The sequence below is a fragment of the Thunnus thynnus genome, chromosome 21, assembly GCF_963924715.1.
Source record: "Thunnus thynnus chromosome 21, fThuThy2.1, whole genome shotgun sequence".
NCBI lineage: Eukaryota > Metazoa > Chordata > Actinopteri > Scombriformes > Scombridae > Thunnus > Thunnus thynnus.
The window spans coordinates 22373753-22390645 of NC_089537.1; the positions used below are offsets into that span (position 1 = coordinate 22373753).

At 45.1% G+C, this 16893-nt stretch overlaps 1 protein-coding gene across 1 annotated transcript in view; it reads left to right on the forward strand.

The window, feature by feature from the left end:
* Positions 1–1188: 1188 nt before the first annotated feature.
* zeb1b (zinc finger E-box binding homeobox 1b) overlaps positions 1189–16893 on the forward strand; it is a 49610-nt gene continuing 33905 nt past the window's right edge. Inside the window, exon 1 of the mRNA XM_067577443.1 lies at positions 1189–1306. Within this exon, the coding sequence (XP_067433544.1) occupies positions 1249–1306 (58 nt within the window). The 5' untranslated portion in view covers positions 1189–1248. The remainder of the gene's footprint in view (positions 1307–16893) is intronic.

The following is a 16893-nucleotide window of genomic DNA, read 5'->3' on the forward strand; positions in this document are numbered from 1 at the left end:
ATATAATGAAATCTTGGAAGTGCAATCCAAATATACTTGTAGAGAGACAGAAGTCAAAGTGGTAACTTCTGCTTGCTTCTTAAATCATTTTCAGTGATTACAAAATGTCATGGCCCTATTAAACAGTATGTCTTCACAATACAGGACACCCAACTTGAAGCTAAAATGGGTTACACAGTCTAGCTGCCACAATAGACTGAATGATGACACAATCTCACATACCAGAGGTCCAGGCTCCAGAAACCTTATAGTCATCTGCTTCAAGAATAGCCACAGCCTTGCAGCAACTGCTGCTCCTCTGACCTATAATTGCATGTCATGGGACCTCAAGCATCATTTCATTCTGTGCTGAGTTTATAAACTTCATCTTTCCTGTCACTACAAGGTTCCAAACGAATTCACCTCAAACATGTGATCCTTGATTTTTTTGTTTTTTCAATTTACAGAGAGCCTAGTGTGATAAGCGCTGTGTGTGTTTGTGTGCTGAGTTTTAGGTCTGATTGGACGCAGTCTGAACCTGCTGATTGTGCTGGCATGTCTGCGTCCTCTTCATCACCACAGCAGTGAGCTCCGCTCAGGAGAACAGCAGGGTCTTTCTTTAGGTGGAGGATTGAATCAGTGATGACAGTCTCATGACCTCTTCCTCTCTCTAACACACACACGCTCTGTCTGCTGCGTTTCTACCCCACTGTGCCTCAGACACACAGGCACATGCACACACACACATAAACACGTACACAACAGGTCGGTAGGTCAAAGATGGGAAGCAAAAATATACGGCATATGCATATTTCAAGGTGCTTATCATAACATAATACGCCCTGATGATGTCAAAAATATTGGACGAAAGAAATAAAAACAAAAAATAAATAAATAAGTGTGTGAGGTAAGTAGTTTGTGATGTTATGAATAATGCAAAAACCAGGCAAAATCCCCTACCACTATCACCTATACCTTTTAATTATTACTAGGACAGGAAGATATAGCTGTTTCATATGTTTTCAGCACATGACACATTTCTAACAGGCTGGGCAGGTACAGTACACATACAGTCATCTCTCACTCCCAGTATGAATGGTGCTGGCAGCGTGGGTCTGGGAGGTGCGGGAAGGTGATGTCGTAAAGCTGAGTGTCGTAAACCAGGTGCGGGTAAGGGGAGGTGAAGGGGAGGGAGGAGGAGGAGGAGGGGGGGAGAGGGGTGAGAGAGGAGGTGACTCTCCGGCAGCATTTAGACACAACGAAAGGATCATGGCGGATGGCCCCAGGTGTAAGCGCAGAAAGCAGGCGAACCCGAGGAGGAACAACGGTGAGTAAAACTACTTCCGACGCGGGGATTTTCTTTCGGGGAAAGGGTAGAAAGGCTGTTCTGTCTCCCGGTAATTTCGCCGAAAACTTTGGCAGCCCAGAAGTCCGGTTTTCAGTAACAGAAAGTGTTGGGAAGTAGCAAGTGAGCGCTGTATTACAGCCCTATGTGTGTACCGTTATACCTGGGTCGCGTCTCTCCCTCCGCCTAGCGGTCCGCTGCACCGGAGACCGTTATTCGCACCTCACCCTGTTATGAGTGGACCAGCTTTTGTCTCCACTTTAGACCTCTTTATTAATTTTAATACACTTTAACCCTCCTTATAGACTCGCCATTCATTGATTTTTAAACATTATGTCGAGTTTTGAAAGCCCACCACCAAACTCGGACCTGTTTCTGTGGGAAAACAGGCTACCTGGTTGTTATTGCAGCCTCGACAGACTGGTCTTTGACAATTTCCTATGAAAAAACATTAGATATAACTGTGCTTTTGTCGAAAACGTCGTTAACATCGTCTTTGCTTCTCAAACGGGGAAAACACAACTGTTTTGTTTGTTCTTTCTTTCTTTTGCGTACTCATAGCAGGTAGCGACAGGACACTGTTGCTGCACTACGAGGTGGACAAAACGCATTTTTACCCGATTTAATCTTATCTACTATGTTCTTTAAATTAGCTAGGTTTATATTATCGACGAATCCTTAATGCTGTTTTGAAGAAGAAAATACAAGAAATTCGTGTTGTTGAGCTGTAGGTTACATTTCCAGCAGTTCTTTTTTCCTCCCTCATCCTCCAACTTATTACAGTGTTTTACTTCAATGCTGCGTTCATCGCTCATTTTACTGTTTTAACAGCGGGGTTTTCATGGTGAAGTAAGAAAGCTTAGCAGAAACATGGATGGGGTAACTTAGGTTCCGGAGAACGAGGGATATCTCACGCGCTGTTTGTGTGAGCAGCCCATATAAGGACAGCGGATCCTCTCCAGTCGCGCGCTGGGAATCCTGATTCTTGTAGGACCGCGGACGCGACGCGAGCGAGCCTTTAAACAGACAGTTTTTCGTTATTATTCCGTTATTACTTATTTTGATACAGTTGGCGTATTCATAAAACGGAAGAAGTGCTACATAATCTGCGTTTTATAGTTTCGGTATGTTGAGCTCAACGGGTTTTCAGCCACCTTACTGTGGTCTGGAAATAATGTTTAAATGGTTACAAAGTAGCGTGTACGGTGCTTGTCTGGATACTTTGTTTCTATTTTTCTCATCTGTTTGTATAACAAGCGTAAATGTAAATTTAATTTTACTTGTTCGGGACGTTACCTGTTTTCCTGCTACATTTCTTTGTTTTTACGTCGTGAGCTGTATTGAAAACCGCAGAGGGTTTCAATACGTTTCATTTATTTTAATTCTTTGAAATGAGTAAGAAAGCATTTTTCTTTTTCAGTCGCGGTTCTGACAACGTGTTGTGTATCAACACGTATGTTTTGTGTCACTCAGTGTAGGGTGATGCAGGAAATCTAGGTATATTTTATTTAGTCAAAACGAACCTGCATCGTCAGATATGGGATAGTGGAAGAAACGATAGTTGAGGTTGTGCTAAAAATGCAACCAAACGGTGTTTTCTGGTGCGGCTTTGGTCTCTTATGAATTTTCTGCGGATACCCGATGAGTGATGTGTTCCACTGGCAGCTCGTTTGTTATGGGGCGTGTTCAGTTATGTATTTCGTCCCTGGAACTTGTGTGTAAATATGTGGACACACCTCAGATAACGGTCCTGCTGTCAAGGTGTGGATATTTGTTTGGTTTGTGTGAGAAAGGGACCCTTATTTGCTGTGGAAAGACTCCAGGATGTGTACTTGTCATGTGGTCCCTTTTTCCTGTAACTTAACAGGGTTTTATTTAACATTTCTCAATAATGACACAAGCCTATTGTTATTTAAAGTCACATCCCGTAACCAAACAGATGTGTTGCTTGTGACTTTGCCTCATTTGCATTTGCTTCAAAAAGCCACCAAGGTCTGCTTTTAAGTCCTCACTTCCTCCCACCTTGTGACAAGGCTGGTGATCTGTTATGTAAATTAACATTGCTGTTTTTTTAAGGGAATTCATACATGAAGTTAGGCTGGTGTTGCATGTTGTCATAGCCTTGGATTTGTTACATTTTCATGTAACACTTTGGCATTTTATACAGGCTTCTGTCTTTGTTGAAATCTGTCTCTGTGCATAGCCATCCCCACATGATGAAAAAACTTTCAACAGCCATTGCTTGGGCTCTTATAATTAAGCAAGCCATCAAGTGTTGCCCAGCTTGTTTTGGTCAGTGGCTTTGCCAGGTCCCTGGCTAGCAGGGGGAGCTGAGATCAAGGTGAGCTCCATTCCCTGCTGTAAACAGAGAGGTGTTAACAGCCTGCAGGACGACAGGTGTTTGCAATCGGTGGGATACTACAGCTTCCTTTGTCGCTTCTCCCCATGTCAGCTCCCCTCAGGAATAGCAGCCATTCCCTGCAATGGTAATTTAACACAGCAATTTGGGAATAGAGGAATGCGCCCGGTATTAACATTCTTTGCAAAAATAAACAGGGCTGTGCTAGGACAGCTTTGTACCCATGCTCGAGAGCAGGGCTGATGATTTCAGAACAGTGTTACAAAGAAACTTTGAAATGAGTGTGCATACAGGTAGCTAGGATTTCAATTTATTTGACTATATCACGAGGATCATTTGTCTTTTTCCCTACTCTGTGTCTCTCTCTTCCTCTTTTCTCCTCGCTCTTTCTGACACACACTCACACACTTACTTGCACCTTGATGAATCATCTATCAAATAAGGAAAATGAGGTTGTGGGCTTGGCACTTGGCAACAACTCATGTGATGTTGAAGACCATGTTTATTGGCCTGGTAAAACTATACTTAAACTATACTTAGTGTCCTGGACTCACTCACCCCCTCTAGAAACTATTGAATACAACTACATGCTTTAAGTGTGTTGGAGAACAATAAAAAAAACAGTGCTTTAGTTATTTGTTTATTGAAACAAGCAATGTTTCAGGCTATAGTAAAGGCTTCAGAGGAGGTGGGGATTGGCTCTGTAGCTCCCCATGCCACTTCAGTGTTTTAAAAGACATCTGTTTACATTTAAAAGGTCCACCCCTGTTGTGTGAAGAGTTTAGCAGAGGAGGAAATTTTTCATTTATCTCACTGCAACTTCCTCAGCAGCTTCATTAGAAAGTGCCAAGTAAGAAGAAAATCCCCCGCCTCTGCTCTCTCTCTCTGTCTCTTCCCTCTCACTCCTCCCTCCAGAGCTCGTCCTTTATTTGGGGGGTTAAGACACAGTAGCCAGGGGTGCTGTTGATTGCCCCCTGACCTAGGCACCCATGCGTGCCTAGAGTATGACTTCACTTTCCCCCCCTGTGCCATTGTGAGGCTTCCAGCATGTCCAATTGTGTTTGTGTTTAAGTCTGTTCAATGAAAGGGGAAGAGAAGGGTGGGAGGGAGGGAGTGTTGGAGCCCTCAGCTTTTTCTACACTCCCTCCTTCTTTCTGTCCATTCCTCGCTGACCCCTTAAACTGTGGACTATATGTTCCCTGTGGAGTCGAGAAGGGGGGATGGAGAGAGTTGGTGAGAAGTGGCTGAGGTGACCAAAGATTTTTACAACAGGTGACAGCTGAAGGACTGGTGCTGGCAGATAAACAGCATGACACACATGGCAGCTATCTTGCGGACGAATATAGACTTAAGGGCCAAAACCAGGCGTATGTTATGCTTGGGACATACATCAGCAAAAATAACTCAAAAAGAATTTTTGATCCTGTACAGGTAAAGTTTATAACTAGTCTTTTTTTATAAACCTTTTGGGAAAAAAAAGTTTTGCTTCCTGCTTAGCTTCATCTAATATGTCCATCAGGATGGGAAGAGGCCTGTCCTCATCTGACCATTCCGGGGAATTAAAATTATGTGATGTACGACCACACTCCCACCTCTGTTAAGGAAGCTTAATGATTAGCTGCTCCCATGGAGGCTGAGCGCATTAGCCTATAAAAAGGTGCTCTCTCTCAGTAAGGAAGGAGTTTTAAACCCAGAGTCAGTTTCAGTAACCCCCTTAACTGCGCTTGGATGTGCTTTATTGGGGTTTGTGTGGCTGAATGCTTAAATGAACCATTGTGTGTTCAGGCTTTAGTGAGAAAGCCTGAAGAGAAAGAGCCTAGTTACCTTTGCAGTTTGCCTGCTCTACCTCATACACTTTCAGTGGCAGAAGAAAAGGCCCATTCAGCGGGCCCGGCATGGGGAGGGAGAGCCCTTTTCACACTCGGCTTGTGGGAAACTTCTCCTCCATACTGTGCATGCCATTTGCATATGACCCATTCTTTTCCCAAAGGTCCCCGCGAGGGAGGAATCCGTGGAACGTTCACAGAATTCATCAAATCCCTCTCTCACACGGCCCTCGGGCCCTCAAGGGCCTGCGTTGCAGCACTCTGTTTGACATTTTTGTCTTGGAAATGTAGCTTACGTCTGCGTCACGCTCGCTTGCCTTAACATTAACGCCACCGCATCCCTGTGGCATTTCTGTCTTGTGTGTTTTAAAGTGCAGATGTGTGCTACCCAGTGTGCTGTTTTTAATGTCAGGGTGAGGGCTTAATTTGGCACAGCAGGCAGGAGTTTCCCTAAATCCCCAGCATTGGCCATGAGGGGTCCATCTGCATGACAGGACAATATGATGGGGGCCGCACGCCTCGGAGGCTCCCTAACTGACGATGACGCAGCCATCCGCAGATCGGCAACACTGTCCCTGAAAGGACAGAAACATCCTGGAGTTGCTGAGTAGGGGAGGGGAGTAATGGGCGTAGTAGGGGGTAATACAAGGATGAGGCGGTGGGAGTTGTAGCGACGCGTCAGCTCAGTGAACTGAACAAAAACACAACCGTTGCTCTGAAGCAAAATGTGGCCCCCCAGAATAAGAGCCCGGGCTGCTTCTCTTCAGCATGAAGGCTCATTTAGGTACTGTAGTGACCACAGCTGCTACCTTGACGTGACACAAAATGTGGAACAACATCCATACTGGCATGCTTGTTGTTACTAAGTTGTGTTGGTCTACAACAGCCTAGACAGTCTTGACCCTAAACACTGATACTGACACAGAATGTGGTGTAGGCAGGTATTTGTTGCAGTGCAGCGTAGGGAGGAGAGCTCAGTTAAGTGTATCATGTAAGCTAACTGAGCAGAAAAGCCTCCTCTGCCCTCCTCTCCTTTCCAGACTCCAAAGCAGTGAGTCATGGGCAGACAGGTGTGTTTGCAAGATGATTTCAACCTCATACACTCTCCAACTATGTTTTTCTTTTCTTTTCTTTCTCTTTTCTTTCACCTTAACTGTCCCTTGTTCCTTCTCGGTCTCTTCCTCCTTCTCAGCCCCTCCTCACAGGTGTGGGGGTGAGAGATAATATTCTCTAGTAGTGTGTATACTTGAGGGAGTGATTACCTCTAAATTGCCATCCTTGCAGAGGTAAATATTGTGTACGGTGTGCCCAGCGCTGCCTGTTGATGTGTGTTTTTAATCATGTATTTGGTGGCTGCTCTTCAGGCCCACAGTGAGTCCCTTTGGGGCTGCCTGCAGACCCCTCCTTGTCCCCCCATCATCATCACCACCTCCTTCTTTCTCTTCCCGCCCGTCCATCCATCCCCTCCCCTCCTTGTGGTCTTCAGTGGACCGGTTAATGAAAAAGATTGGACTGACACAAAAGGCAGAAGGCGGGCCCGGTAAGGGGCTCTTACACCAGCTTGTGTTTGTGGCAAAAACTCATCAGGACAAACCTCTGCTGTAGCTTCACTTCAGACCACCTGACTGTCAGTTTGTTGACTTTTTTTATTGTCTTTTTTGACATAGATGTTGGATGGCTAGTCCCTTCCAAATGTGCTTGACCTTATTATAGTCCCACAGTGTCTCTGTCTACAAGGATGAAATTAGATGACATCAGACGAGGAGTAATCTGCTGCCATGTATTATGCTTTGAACACAGCCTAGTGGCTGGCTTTTTGCCAGCCTGTTATGATGACCATATTGATTTTCCTCTCCGTAGCACACAGAACTGATAATGGCCCTCCTGAGGGGGTATGCATTCATATTCACACACTGATTGTAGTCGCACAGCCTGGCTGTGATGTCCCAAGGGCCACGATGACTAACAAATCGAGTGCCCCTCTGTCTCCCAAGCCTGTGCATTGAGCTAGCCGGGCTAAGCTAACACTGTGACAGCTCAGGCAAAAAAAAACCTTAGTCACCCTGTTTGTTAGTCAGAGAGAGGGCCGGCTGCTATGCTGAATGTCAACATGGATAAACATCCACACAGGATTAATGAGAGGAGAATGGCCAGCCTGAAAACAGAGGGAGGGCAGAATAGAGGGAGGCATGGAGCATCCGCATCGCCCCATTTAACCCATGAGCATTTTGTTGAGCTCCCCATGACCCCACTAGTGTGACCTAACCTAAGGAGGCAGCCAAGCCTAGACACACTCACTGACTGCTGTAAAAAGGATCTACAGTATGTCTTTGTGAATGAGAAATACAAAGCAGGGCAGAAAAACAGGGGAGAGCAACATAGGAATAACGTTTTACATAGCCTAGATAATACTCAGGTCAGTACTCAGATTAATCATAGGGACTTACTGTATTTCCTTAAGATGCCAGTGTTTTGTCTTTGTACAGTTGTGTCTTTCCTGAAGTTTGCGTTCGTCATTTGGTTTCATCAAGTTCCTCCCCAAGAAGCTGGACCCTGTTTGAGAAATATCTGTTATTGAATGCATTTACCTCCATGATTTATCCGTTTATTTCCTTGTTACATCAACCCATATTTTTCTCACTTCTGCTACCTTGCTATCATTGTTCTTTCTGCTATTCTCAGAGTATTGCTCAAACATTGTACCACACAAACACCAGCGATACACAATCAAAGACCTTCAAAAGCAAAGTACATAGTTCATACTTTTTTACACTGTGTCTCTATGACTCTGTCAATTCTGGGAACTGGAATTCAGCCAGCGACCCTTGACCTTTCTCAGCCCACCTGTCCTGGCTCAGCTCACCGCTACCAATGTTCAGGTGTTTACAGTCAAAACATACTGGGGCCTTCCTGAGCACGTTCCATAAATACATAGGTGGGTGTAATGTGTGTGTAGAGGGTAGTGAAGGGAGGGGAGTAGATACCCTCGGATCTCCGTAGCTAGGCGATTGTACATCTGTCTTCTTACTCCTGCTGACAGGGCCCTCCCCTCTCTTGTTACACTGGCGCCGGCACTTTTGCGTGCAAGTCAATGAAACATGGCCTTTAATTGATCATGTATGGAGTTGTACAACACTATTAATTACCACTCACTCATCACTTGTTTGTTTGTTTTCTCCTAGTGTTCCCATCATAACACCCTTCATTAGTTGTACGATCTGTTAGCTGCATGCCAGGGCACTTACAACATCACCACACGCTGTTGCACCACCGTTGGGCACTCGCCTCTGCTTTCCTTCCGTAACCTTCTAATTCTTTTTCTCATAAATTGTCACACTCTTTAGCTTGTTCTTGTGTCCTACAGTATGTATTCTTTCCTTTTTGCTCTGTCTCTCTTTCTATCATTCCTCTGTCCGGCAGCTGCCTTGGCTCTGATTCTCCAAAACCAGCAGGTGCTGTAGGCATGCAGCAACTCAGCTATACAGCACTCATAAATAACACCTGACAAAAGTATGAGAGAGCCAGAGCTACAGACAGAGTGAGGGAGGGAGGCAGAGATTGAAAGTTTCCTCTGGCAGGAGAACAGGGTGTGGCTCACGGTCAAATACTGGCCTTCTCAAGAAGGACATGTTCAGAATAAAGAGAGAAAATGTAAGAGCAGCAGAGAAAAGAGGAGGAATGTGAGCGTTTTGACTGTGAGTGTGTTGCCTGTTCTTCTGAAGTTTGTGCTGCTCCTCAATGCCAACTTTTCAATAAACCCCTTTCATGCAAATTTCTAGTAAATGGATCTTTTTAAACACAGGGCTGGCACTAAGTGACTGGTTAAGGAGGAACTTGAATTTGAAGGAAAGCAGCGTTATCTTTTCTGTAATTAGGGTGTAAGAGCTTTGAACAATGATAATTGTGCTCTAAAAGCAAATGAAGAGGTCAGGAAAGAAATTATATGCACACTTTTATAATCATCATCAGTAATGAACCAGCACTCGGAATAAATGAACCCATAAATCAGCCCCGATCAAGGGCCGTTAATGAACACGGCTCAAAATCAAATCCGGGCTGTCTCTTTGTCATTTTATGCTCTTCAAATCCACGAACGCCAGATACACATCCTGTCTCATCAGAAGCTATCGATCAGCCTCTCAGGGCCAAGGTTAGTTTGTCATTTTCTCTTGCCTCACCGTGAACAAAACCAGGAAGTGTGTGAGAGATTACGGCCCAGGATGCAACCTGAAAGCCCTTTATCTCTGTGAAAACAAGAGGCTTCCTGCGGCCCTGCTCCCATCCAGGACGGCTCCCCCTCCTCCTTCACTCACCCGGCCCCCAGCACCTGTGGCAGCCTATTTAAGGCTCCTCATCAGGGGCTGCCGAGACCACAAACCAGGCAGAAAACATGAAAGCCTGGAAAAAGAATTAGCGCTATTGCTAAGATGAAGACCCGCTTGTTACACACCTCACAGAAGGCAGAGAAAAACAGCATTTCTTTTCAGAGACATTAAAAAGATTTGGCTGTGTAAATTGAAGGGTCAGCCCGGGAACGAAGTATGTTTTTTTCTTCAGAGCACCTAGCTATCCAGCTTAGACTTGGAAAAAGGAATGAAGAGTGCTTCCAGTCACTTCTGACCTGCCCATACAGGGCAAAGAGTGCCTGGACACAGTATGACACAGAGGCCTAAAGAGAAAATAGCCTGGTGCTGTTTTGCCTGTCATGTCAGTGTCATTCTCAGAGGGAAATTCATGACTTAAATTAGACACATTTATGTGCCTGCCCTGCTCAGCTTTGGTTAAGCAGCTGAGATTCCTCCATCCTTTTAAACAACAACGGATTCCACGTCTCATCTGGGATTTTTGATGAGTAAGCATTGCCCGATCAAAGCCTCTCCGTCACCTAATGTTGTGTTGTTAACCCAAAACCTCAGCCTTAGAAAACACTCCCTTGCTCCTTTTGAGTTGCTGCCACAGCTGGCAAGGGTGGTTTGTCTTGACAGTAGCCTGCGTTGAATTTCAATGACCCCCGTCCTCCCCCCAGTCTTATTATGCCATCGCTGCTAACTGGCTCCTATTCACTGCAGTGTCCTGACTTCCCAGAGGGACCTAGATAAACAAGGGCTATTCAGCCACTGAAAGCCCACCCCCTGCCAGCCTTGGTCTCTCCTTGTTTCAGTGCCAGGCTGCAGCGCGTCTCGCTCGCCACCGACGCCAGCAGCAGTGGGCACCCTGCCATCGATTCTTCTGCCCCACACAGCACACTTTTAGAGGGATTAAACTTAGACTTAACTGTGATGACTGATAAATGGCTGCCGTTAATATAACGTATGAATGATTAGGAAGGCTGGAGTGGTGCAAGACACGGCTGCACATGTGTGTTTCTGTGCGGGTGTGAATGTTTCTGTGTTAATATGTGCTGTGTGTGAGAGAGTGAACAGTTATCTGTAGGTGTGGTGTGGTGTTAGTTGCAGGCCAAGCTGACTTCCTGTTGTTATAGTCCATCAGGGAGATCAGGGGTGGGGGATGCTCCCATGAGATTACCCCGTGAGAGTCACATGGTCTGGCTGCAATGCATTTAAAGGCCATGCTTTTTGTGTCTTTCTGTGCGTGCGTGTGTGTGTGTGTGTGTGTGTGTGTGTGTGTGGTTCAGTGTGTTAAGCGTGGTTTTTGAGTGCATTCCTGACCTCCACCTGAATTTTGACCTGAGCGTGAACTGTTTCTGAGGCTCTCTTCCTATTCTTTTTTGTTTCATATTCTGCCCTTCCCTCCATCCTTCCTCCTAATCTACAGATCTCAGAGGAAAACCACACATCTCCCTAGGGTGCCTAGCTCGTTCCCTCTCTATCTCTCCTAGCCAGATGTTTAAAAGCTGTTTGTTTGTTTACCCAATGGAAGTCACTTTGATTGATGCCTACCATAAAACTGTGCCTGCACGCTGATGCCACATACCTCTGTATTAGAGTCAAATATTTTAAAGAGATTATCATGTATAAATTTACCAATGTAATTGTATCAGCAGTTGTCCAGTTGTCCAGGCCTTGTAGTTGAAATGACTACAGACATCATCGTAATCACTGGCGACTGACGACCATCGGTAAGCAGGAAGGACAATGTCCCTTACGCTGTAATGGCCCTCCTGTCCAGTCCACCTCAATCACTCTCTGACTTGCCAGCTAATTTAAAGCAGTGCCCTTCTAATCGAATGGCTGTCTGATAAATCTATTGAATCAGGATAGATGTCCGGCGGGGTGTGGCAGTGACACAGCGTCTAGACGGGTTGAGAGGTGAGCAGACGACTCCAACGTGATTCAGATCTAAAGGAATCTCACCTCTGCGCTCTCCTTTAGTGCGCTGGTTGTGTCCACTGACGTGGAACGGCATTTTAACCAGATCTGTTCCACCTGAGTATCTGAGGGTCAAGTCCTCAGGAGGACAGGGAGAGCTTCTCAGGGCAATGTGGATTGTTATGGACACACACAATGATACTAAAGTACGTCCTCAGAAATAACATTAGAGTTGATTGAAGCGTGCATTATGGTAACAAGGTAGCAGGCTTATATTTGGGTCAGGCTTTATCTAGCCCTCTTCTTAGGAAAGGGCAGAGGCCCAGGGCTGGATTCCACCTAATAATTGTATTGCCTTGTGACAGATAACATTGATGTAAAGCTGGTTATTGTTGATGATGAGTCTATTGAATCCAGGCATTCTCTTTCCCTTGTCCTTGGGGAGCTTATCCCTCAGGCGGGGCTGGCTGTATTTTTATTAAAACCCAGGTTTAAATGGACCAGGTCCTCTGATCGACAAGCAGATTAACCAACTAATAAAACATACATCACGATATATAGAGAGGCCCCCCCTGAGACTCTGGCTATTAATATACAAATATGGAGGATTACTGTCTGCTTGTCTGCATGGCCGTGGAGAGGGGATTAGGGTCCTGGTCCAGACAGATTGGATTTAATGTGTGTGTAAGACTAAACGATTGCTGTACTACAAAGCCCTTATGTATGTACAGACTGATCTCTGCTCTCTGGCTGAGACGTCATAACATCCTGTCGTGTTTCTGGATCACTTTCATTCATTACATTTGTAGGTCAGTTTTGATGTGGTGCAGTGTGACACAAACATCATCTCAGTTATTACATCCCTTATTTTTACTGCACCACCCAGGTACTCAGCTAACACTCTCATTTTTGTTTGTCACAACCTGTACAAATCGGATTTTTTTGCATTATATAACATTTATTGGCTTGACCAAACATGCAGATTTAATAAGAACACATTTTCTAGAATATCTGATGTTTTGTTTGTCTTGATGACTTGACAAAATGGACAACTACAGCTTTTACATACAAAATGTATGTAATAGTACAATATATCATTTTTATTACAAGGTAACCTTTTAGATAGTCAAATCATTATTATAAATAGTATCAAAATAAATATTTGCCATCAAATTAGAACTAACTCACAATGCATGTTCACATGTCATAGTTTATCATAAAACACGTTTTTTGATGGGTGGTGATCAGGTTATAACGTGTGTGATAAATGTGCATAAATGTGCAAGTATGTGTGCATTTGCAAAGCCTTACTACAAGGCACAAACCTGAACTGTGCCTGTTCTTGCACTGGGTCAAATATGACCCATTACCTTTGCACCAAAAGGGTGCACAGCCTATGAAAGCATCAAACTGGTTTGCCCACGTCTGTATACCTTTTACTGGTCAGGATACCATCAAGCCTCAACCTCAGCCTGAAAATCTTTAGTGTGACAGTGAAGTTTGAAACAGATCACTTTGGACACAAACAGAACAGGAGGACGTCGGCAGAATAGAGGCAGAGGCAAGCAAATAAAAAAAATCCTATTAGTCTCTTAACTTACAATCAACAATTTCATAGTCTGCAGCATGCTTGACTCTGAGAAATTAGGCCCAGTCTGGCATATATATCGTTCACTCCAGCGACTGACGTGACTCCATTTCATCCTGACGCACTATTGAATTGACCAATTACAAGATAACACACAAAAATAAGGCTCCTTCAAAAGACTTTGATTAAAACACTAATCACTTCTATCTTTTTTTTTTTTTGCATGCTGCTATCAGAATATGTGTCTTGCAGAAGTAAACATTTCCCTCAAGACATTCCTCTCTTTGTTCCCAGTTATGAGAGAGACTGCACTGGGAAGCTGAGGAGTCACCATCCTCACAGTCTGCAAAAGTAGAGGAAAAACTCCAGAGATTAGTTTTAAGTCCCAACTTCCTCTCTCTGAGTCCCTGGTCCATCTCCCTTAGCCTTAAACTGTAGCCTCGAGGGAATTCTGAGAAAGACAGACTTAGATCTTTAAGGGGAGATGGGTTAATGCACAAGCACGAGAAAAGGCGCGATCTGTGTGAGCGACTAAGTTGACTACGGCTGTAATCACTAAAAAGTGAAAACATGTGTAGCATCCTATCCCAGAGATGTCCTAGTGATAGCACTGGGTGTGTGTCCTTTACCTGTTTTAAGATGCGGCCCGCACGCACACTAGAACACACACACACACCCTAGGCTGTTTATCCCCAAGGGCGCCCAGCTAAAGGAGAGAGAGCCCCTTAATCATGTCCCTGTCCCACGTCCTCGTTATCAGCCACGATTAATGAGCTCTCCATTAATGAAAAAAAAACACGAGGTGCCAACCCGTCCTGGAGGAGAGAGAGGCAGAAGGGGGGGAGGGGGTGTGTGTGTGTGTGTGTGTGAGAGAGGGGTTGATAGTAAACGCTCCCCAGGTGCTATGACATCACCCTCCAAGGTAGATATGATAGCTGTCACAGCTTGCTTTTGTTAGGGATGACAGGGTGTGTGTGTTTGTGTGCACACTTGTGTGTGTATGTGTATACATGTGGCCTCACACTCAATTCTGTGTTTTGATTGTTCAAACCCAACCTCTTGGGTCTAATCCGTTTTGCCTTTGTATATCTGTCTCCCTCTTTTGTCTATGGTGGCATAAGGGAGGGAGGGAGGGAGGCAAGGGATAAGGAGCGCTTGATGAGACAGTGGAAGAGGAGGAGGAGGAGAGGGCGGCAGGTGCAACGGACACCCGGCGCAATCACCGGCGCTCTGCAAAAACGGTGACAGGAAATCAAGGTTGTCTTGGCAACCTGGCACTATCGATTAAGCGCGGCCGTCTCCGAGCTCACAACAGAGTCCCGGTGGAAATGGTGCTGCGTTAGGTTCCAGGAGAAAAGGGGGGTAGGTGGAGGAGGAGGAGGACTTGATGTTGAGGTGTACAGAGGGCAGGAGCAAAAGGGAGGAGCAGGTGAGGAGAGGAGAGTAGGACAACGATGAGTATAGGTGATTGCATCTCACTCAGAGGTGTCTCACCGACACTTTGGCTCCACTCTACCACTCTGTCCACCTCAACTGGAGTACCAATTCAGCTCCATGTTGGTCTGAATCTCTTCTAGATTTACAAACGCAGAATATTTCTCATCAACAAGTCATTTCAATGGCTCAGAACCCTGCAAACATTTAACACGCCTGTGTCTCCTCCTGCCTTCTTTGTACTCTCTCACCGCGTCTGTCTCTATATATGGGTGTACGCGAGCACAGTTCTCTCAGTGTTTCCAGGCCATTAGTTCACATTGTGCAGTTTGATTTAAGGACCCTGTGGCACACATGAAGAGTTTACTTTTCTGTCTCTACTGGGCAAGCAGGTTGCTGTGCAAACCCCTGCCTGCACACAGTGATTTCACCATAATTGTACACTGAGGTGGTGATGTTGCATAAGCCCTGCGCAGAAGTAATCAATACACAGTATTGACTTGTTAGGAGGAGTATTTTTGGCTGATACTGCACTCGGTGTATTTTAGACGGGCCATGTCTCTTTCACACTCGCTCCCCCTCTCTTTTTCTGTCTTTCTTTCTCTCTCCTGACAGAAGGTGAAATCGCCCGGTCCCAAATCCCAAGCAGATGTGTCCTTTCTCTCTCTTTCTGTGGGTCATACACGCACATTCACACACAGGTGGACATTCAAAGACATTAAAATAGTGCCTCTCCTCTTCAATGATATATTACCATCTCTATTTTACTGTCATTTTTCTGTCAAGACTGTCTTGTCTCGTCCATCCCCAAAACTATCTATGAACTTAACACTTGTTAAGTAGGGAAGCTGCATAGATGGAGGAGATTTATCTTCCTACTGGAAAGACAACAGTACAAAACTCTCCCTGTCTCTGTCCCTCCCTCCCTCTCACTGACTCCCTCCCACCCCCCCATGGTCAGTTGAACACAGAGCAGCCCTCTGTCCCTCCATCAGCCTGGTTAACCCATAGCTATCTGCTGAGCCAGGGTCTATATTGTTCCAAACAGTGTTTCATTCTGTGAGCTTAGTATCTCATTTTTGCTCAGGTACATAAATAGTTAACATACATTTTGGGGAATAAGTGTGTATGCTTACTCGCAAGTACTTACATGAGAAGATTGATACCATGCTCTGTCGTGTGTATGCTAAATATGAAGCTACAGCCAGCAGCCAGTTTGTTTAGCTTAGCATGAAGACCAGAATTTAACACATTATATCTCATGTGTTTGATCTGTATAGAAAAAAAAAGTGTAAAAATGACATTTTGTGGTTTTACGAGTTACGTGCAGGTCTACTTTTTTCCGCTGGTTGCAGTGACTTTCTGGAGTCTCAGCTGGTTGCCTGGGAACCTCACGGTGACGAGTCCAAGACAAGGACACCTGGCCAACAATGTGTTAATTAGTGAGCTTTAGAGGTGATGGTAGGCAGATTCAGTGCAGCCAACTCAGAGACACATCAACTCAGTAAACAACTCTCCAGTCAACACTTTTCAACTCTGAATAATTGTCAGTGAAAAATCAACACTTATTCATGCTGGAAAATGCACCCTGTCCTTGTCACAGTTCACTAACATCAATCCATGATGAGCCTGTTTTGATCACTATCAGCTACAGTGCATCATCACAGCCCCGAAATAAATAGAAAACAAAAATCAGCTTAAGCAGTTCTAAATTCATGTGTTCTCAGTATTAACCGGTAGTATCAAGACTCACTAATAAGTCACAAAATTGTGCAGCAAAGATCCAAACAGTGAAACTGAACAACAGGTTGCAAAACAATAGAAATGAACTGAACAACATATTGCGTGTGGCCTGGAGTAACATCTTATAAGACCGTATGGGCGCCTAACATCCCAGCTCCCCTCTCATCTCTCTTTATTTGGGGCTATTCTGGGCTGGGCTAATGTGGCGACGGTGCTGCGTGCTGAGTGAGTCAGCGGTCATTAGGGTGTGCAGACAGCACTCTGCCGGAGGCCACAGGAGCCAGTCAGTCTAATGATGAGGCCAGTGAAGTGCCAGGGTCCTGAGCGATCAGGACTTCCTATAGCTCCAT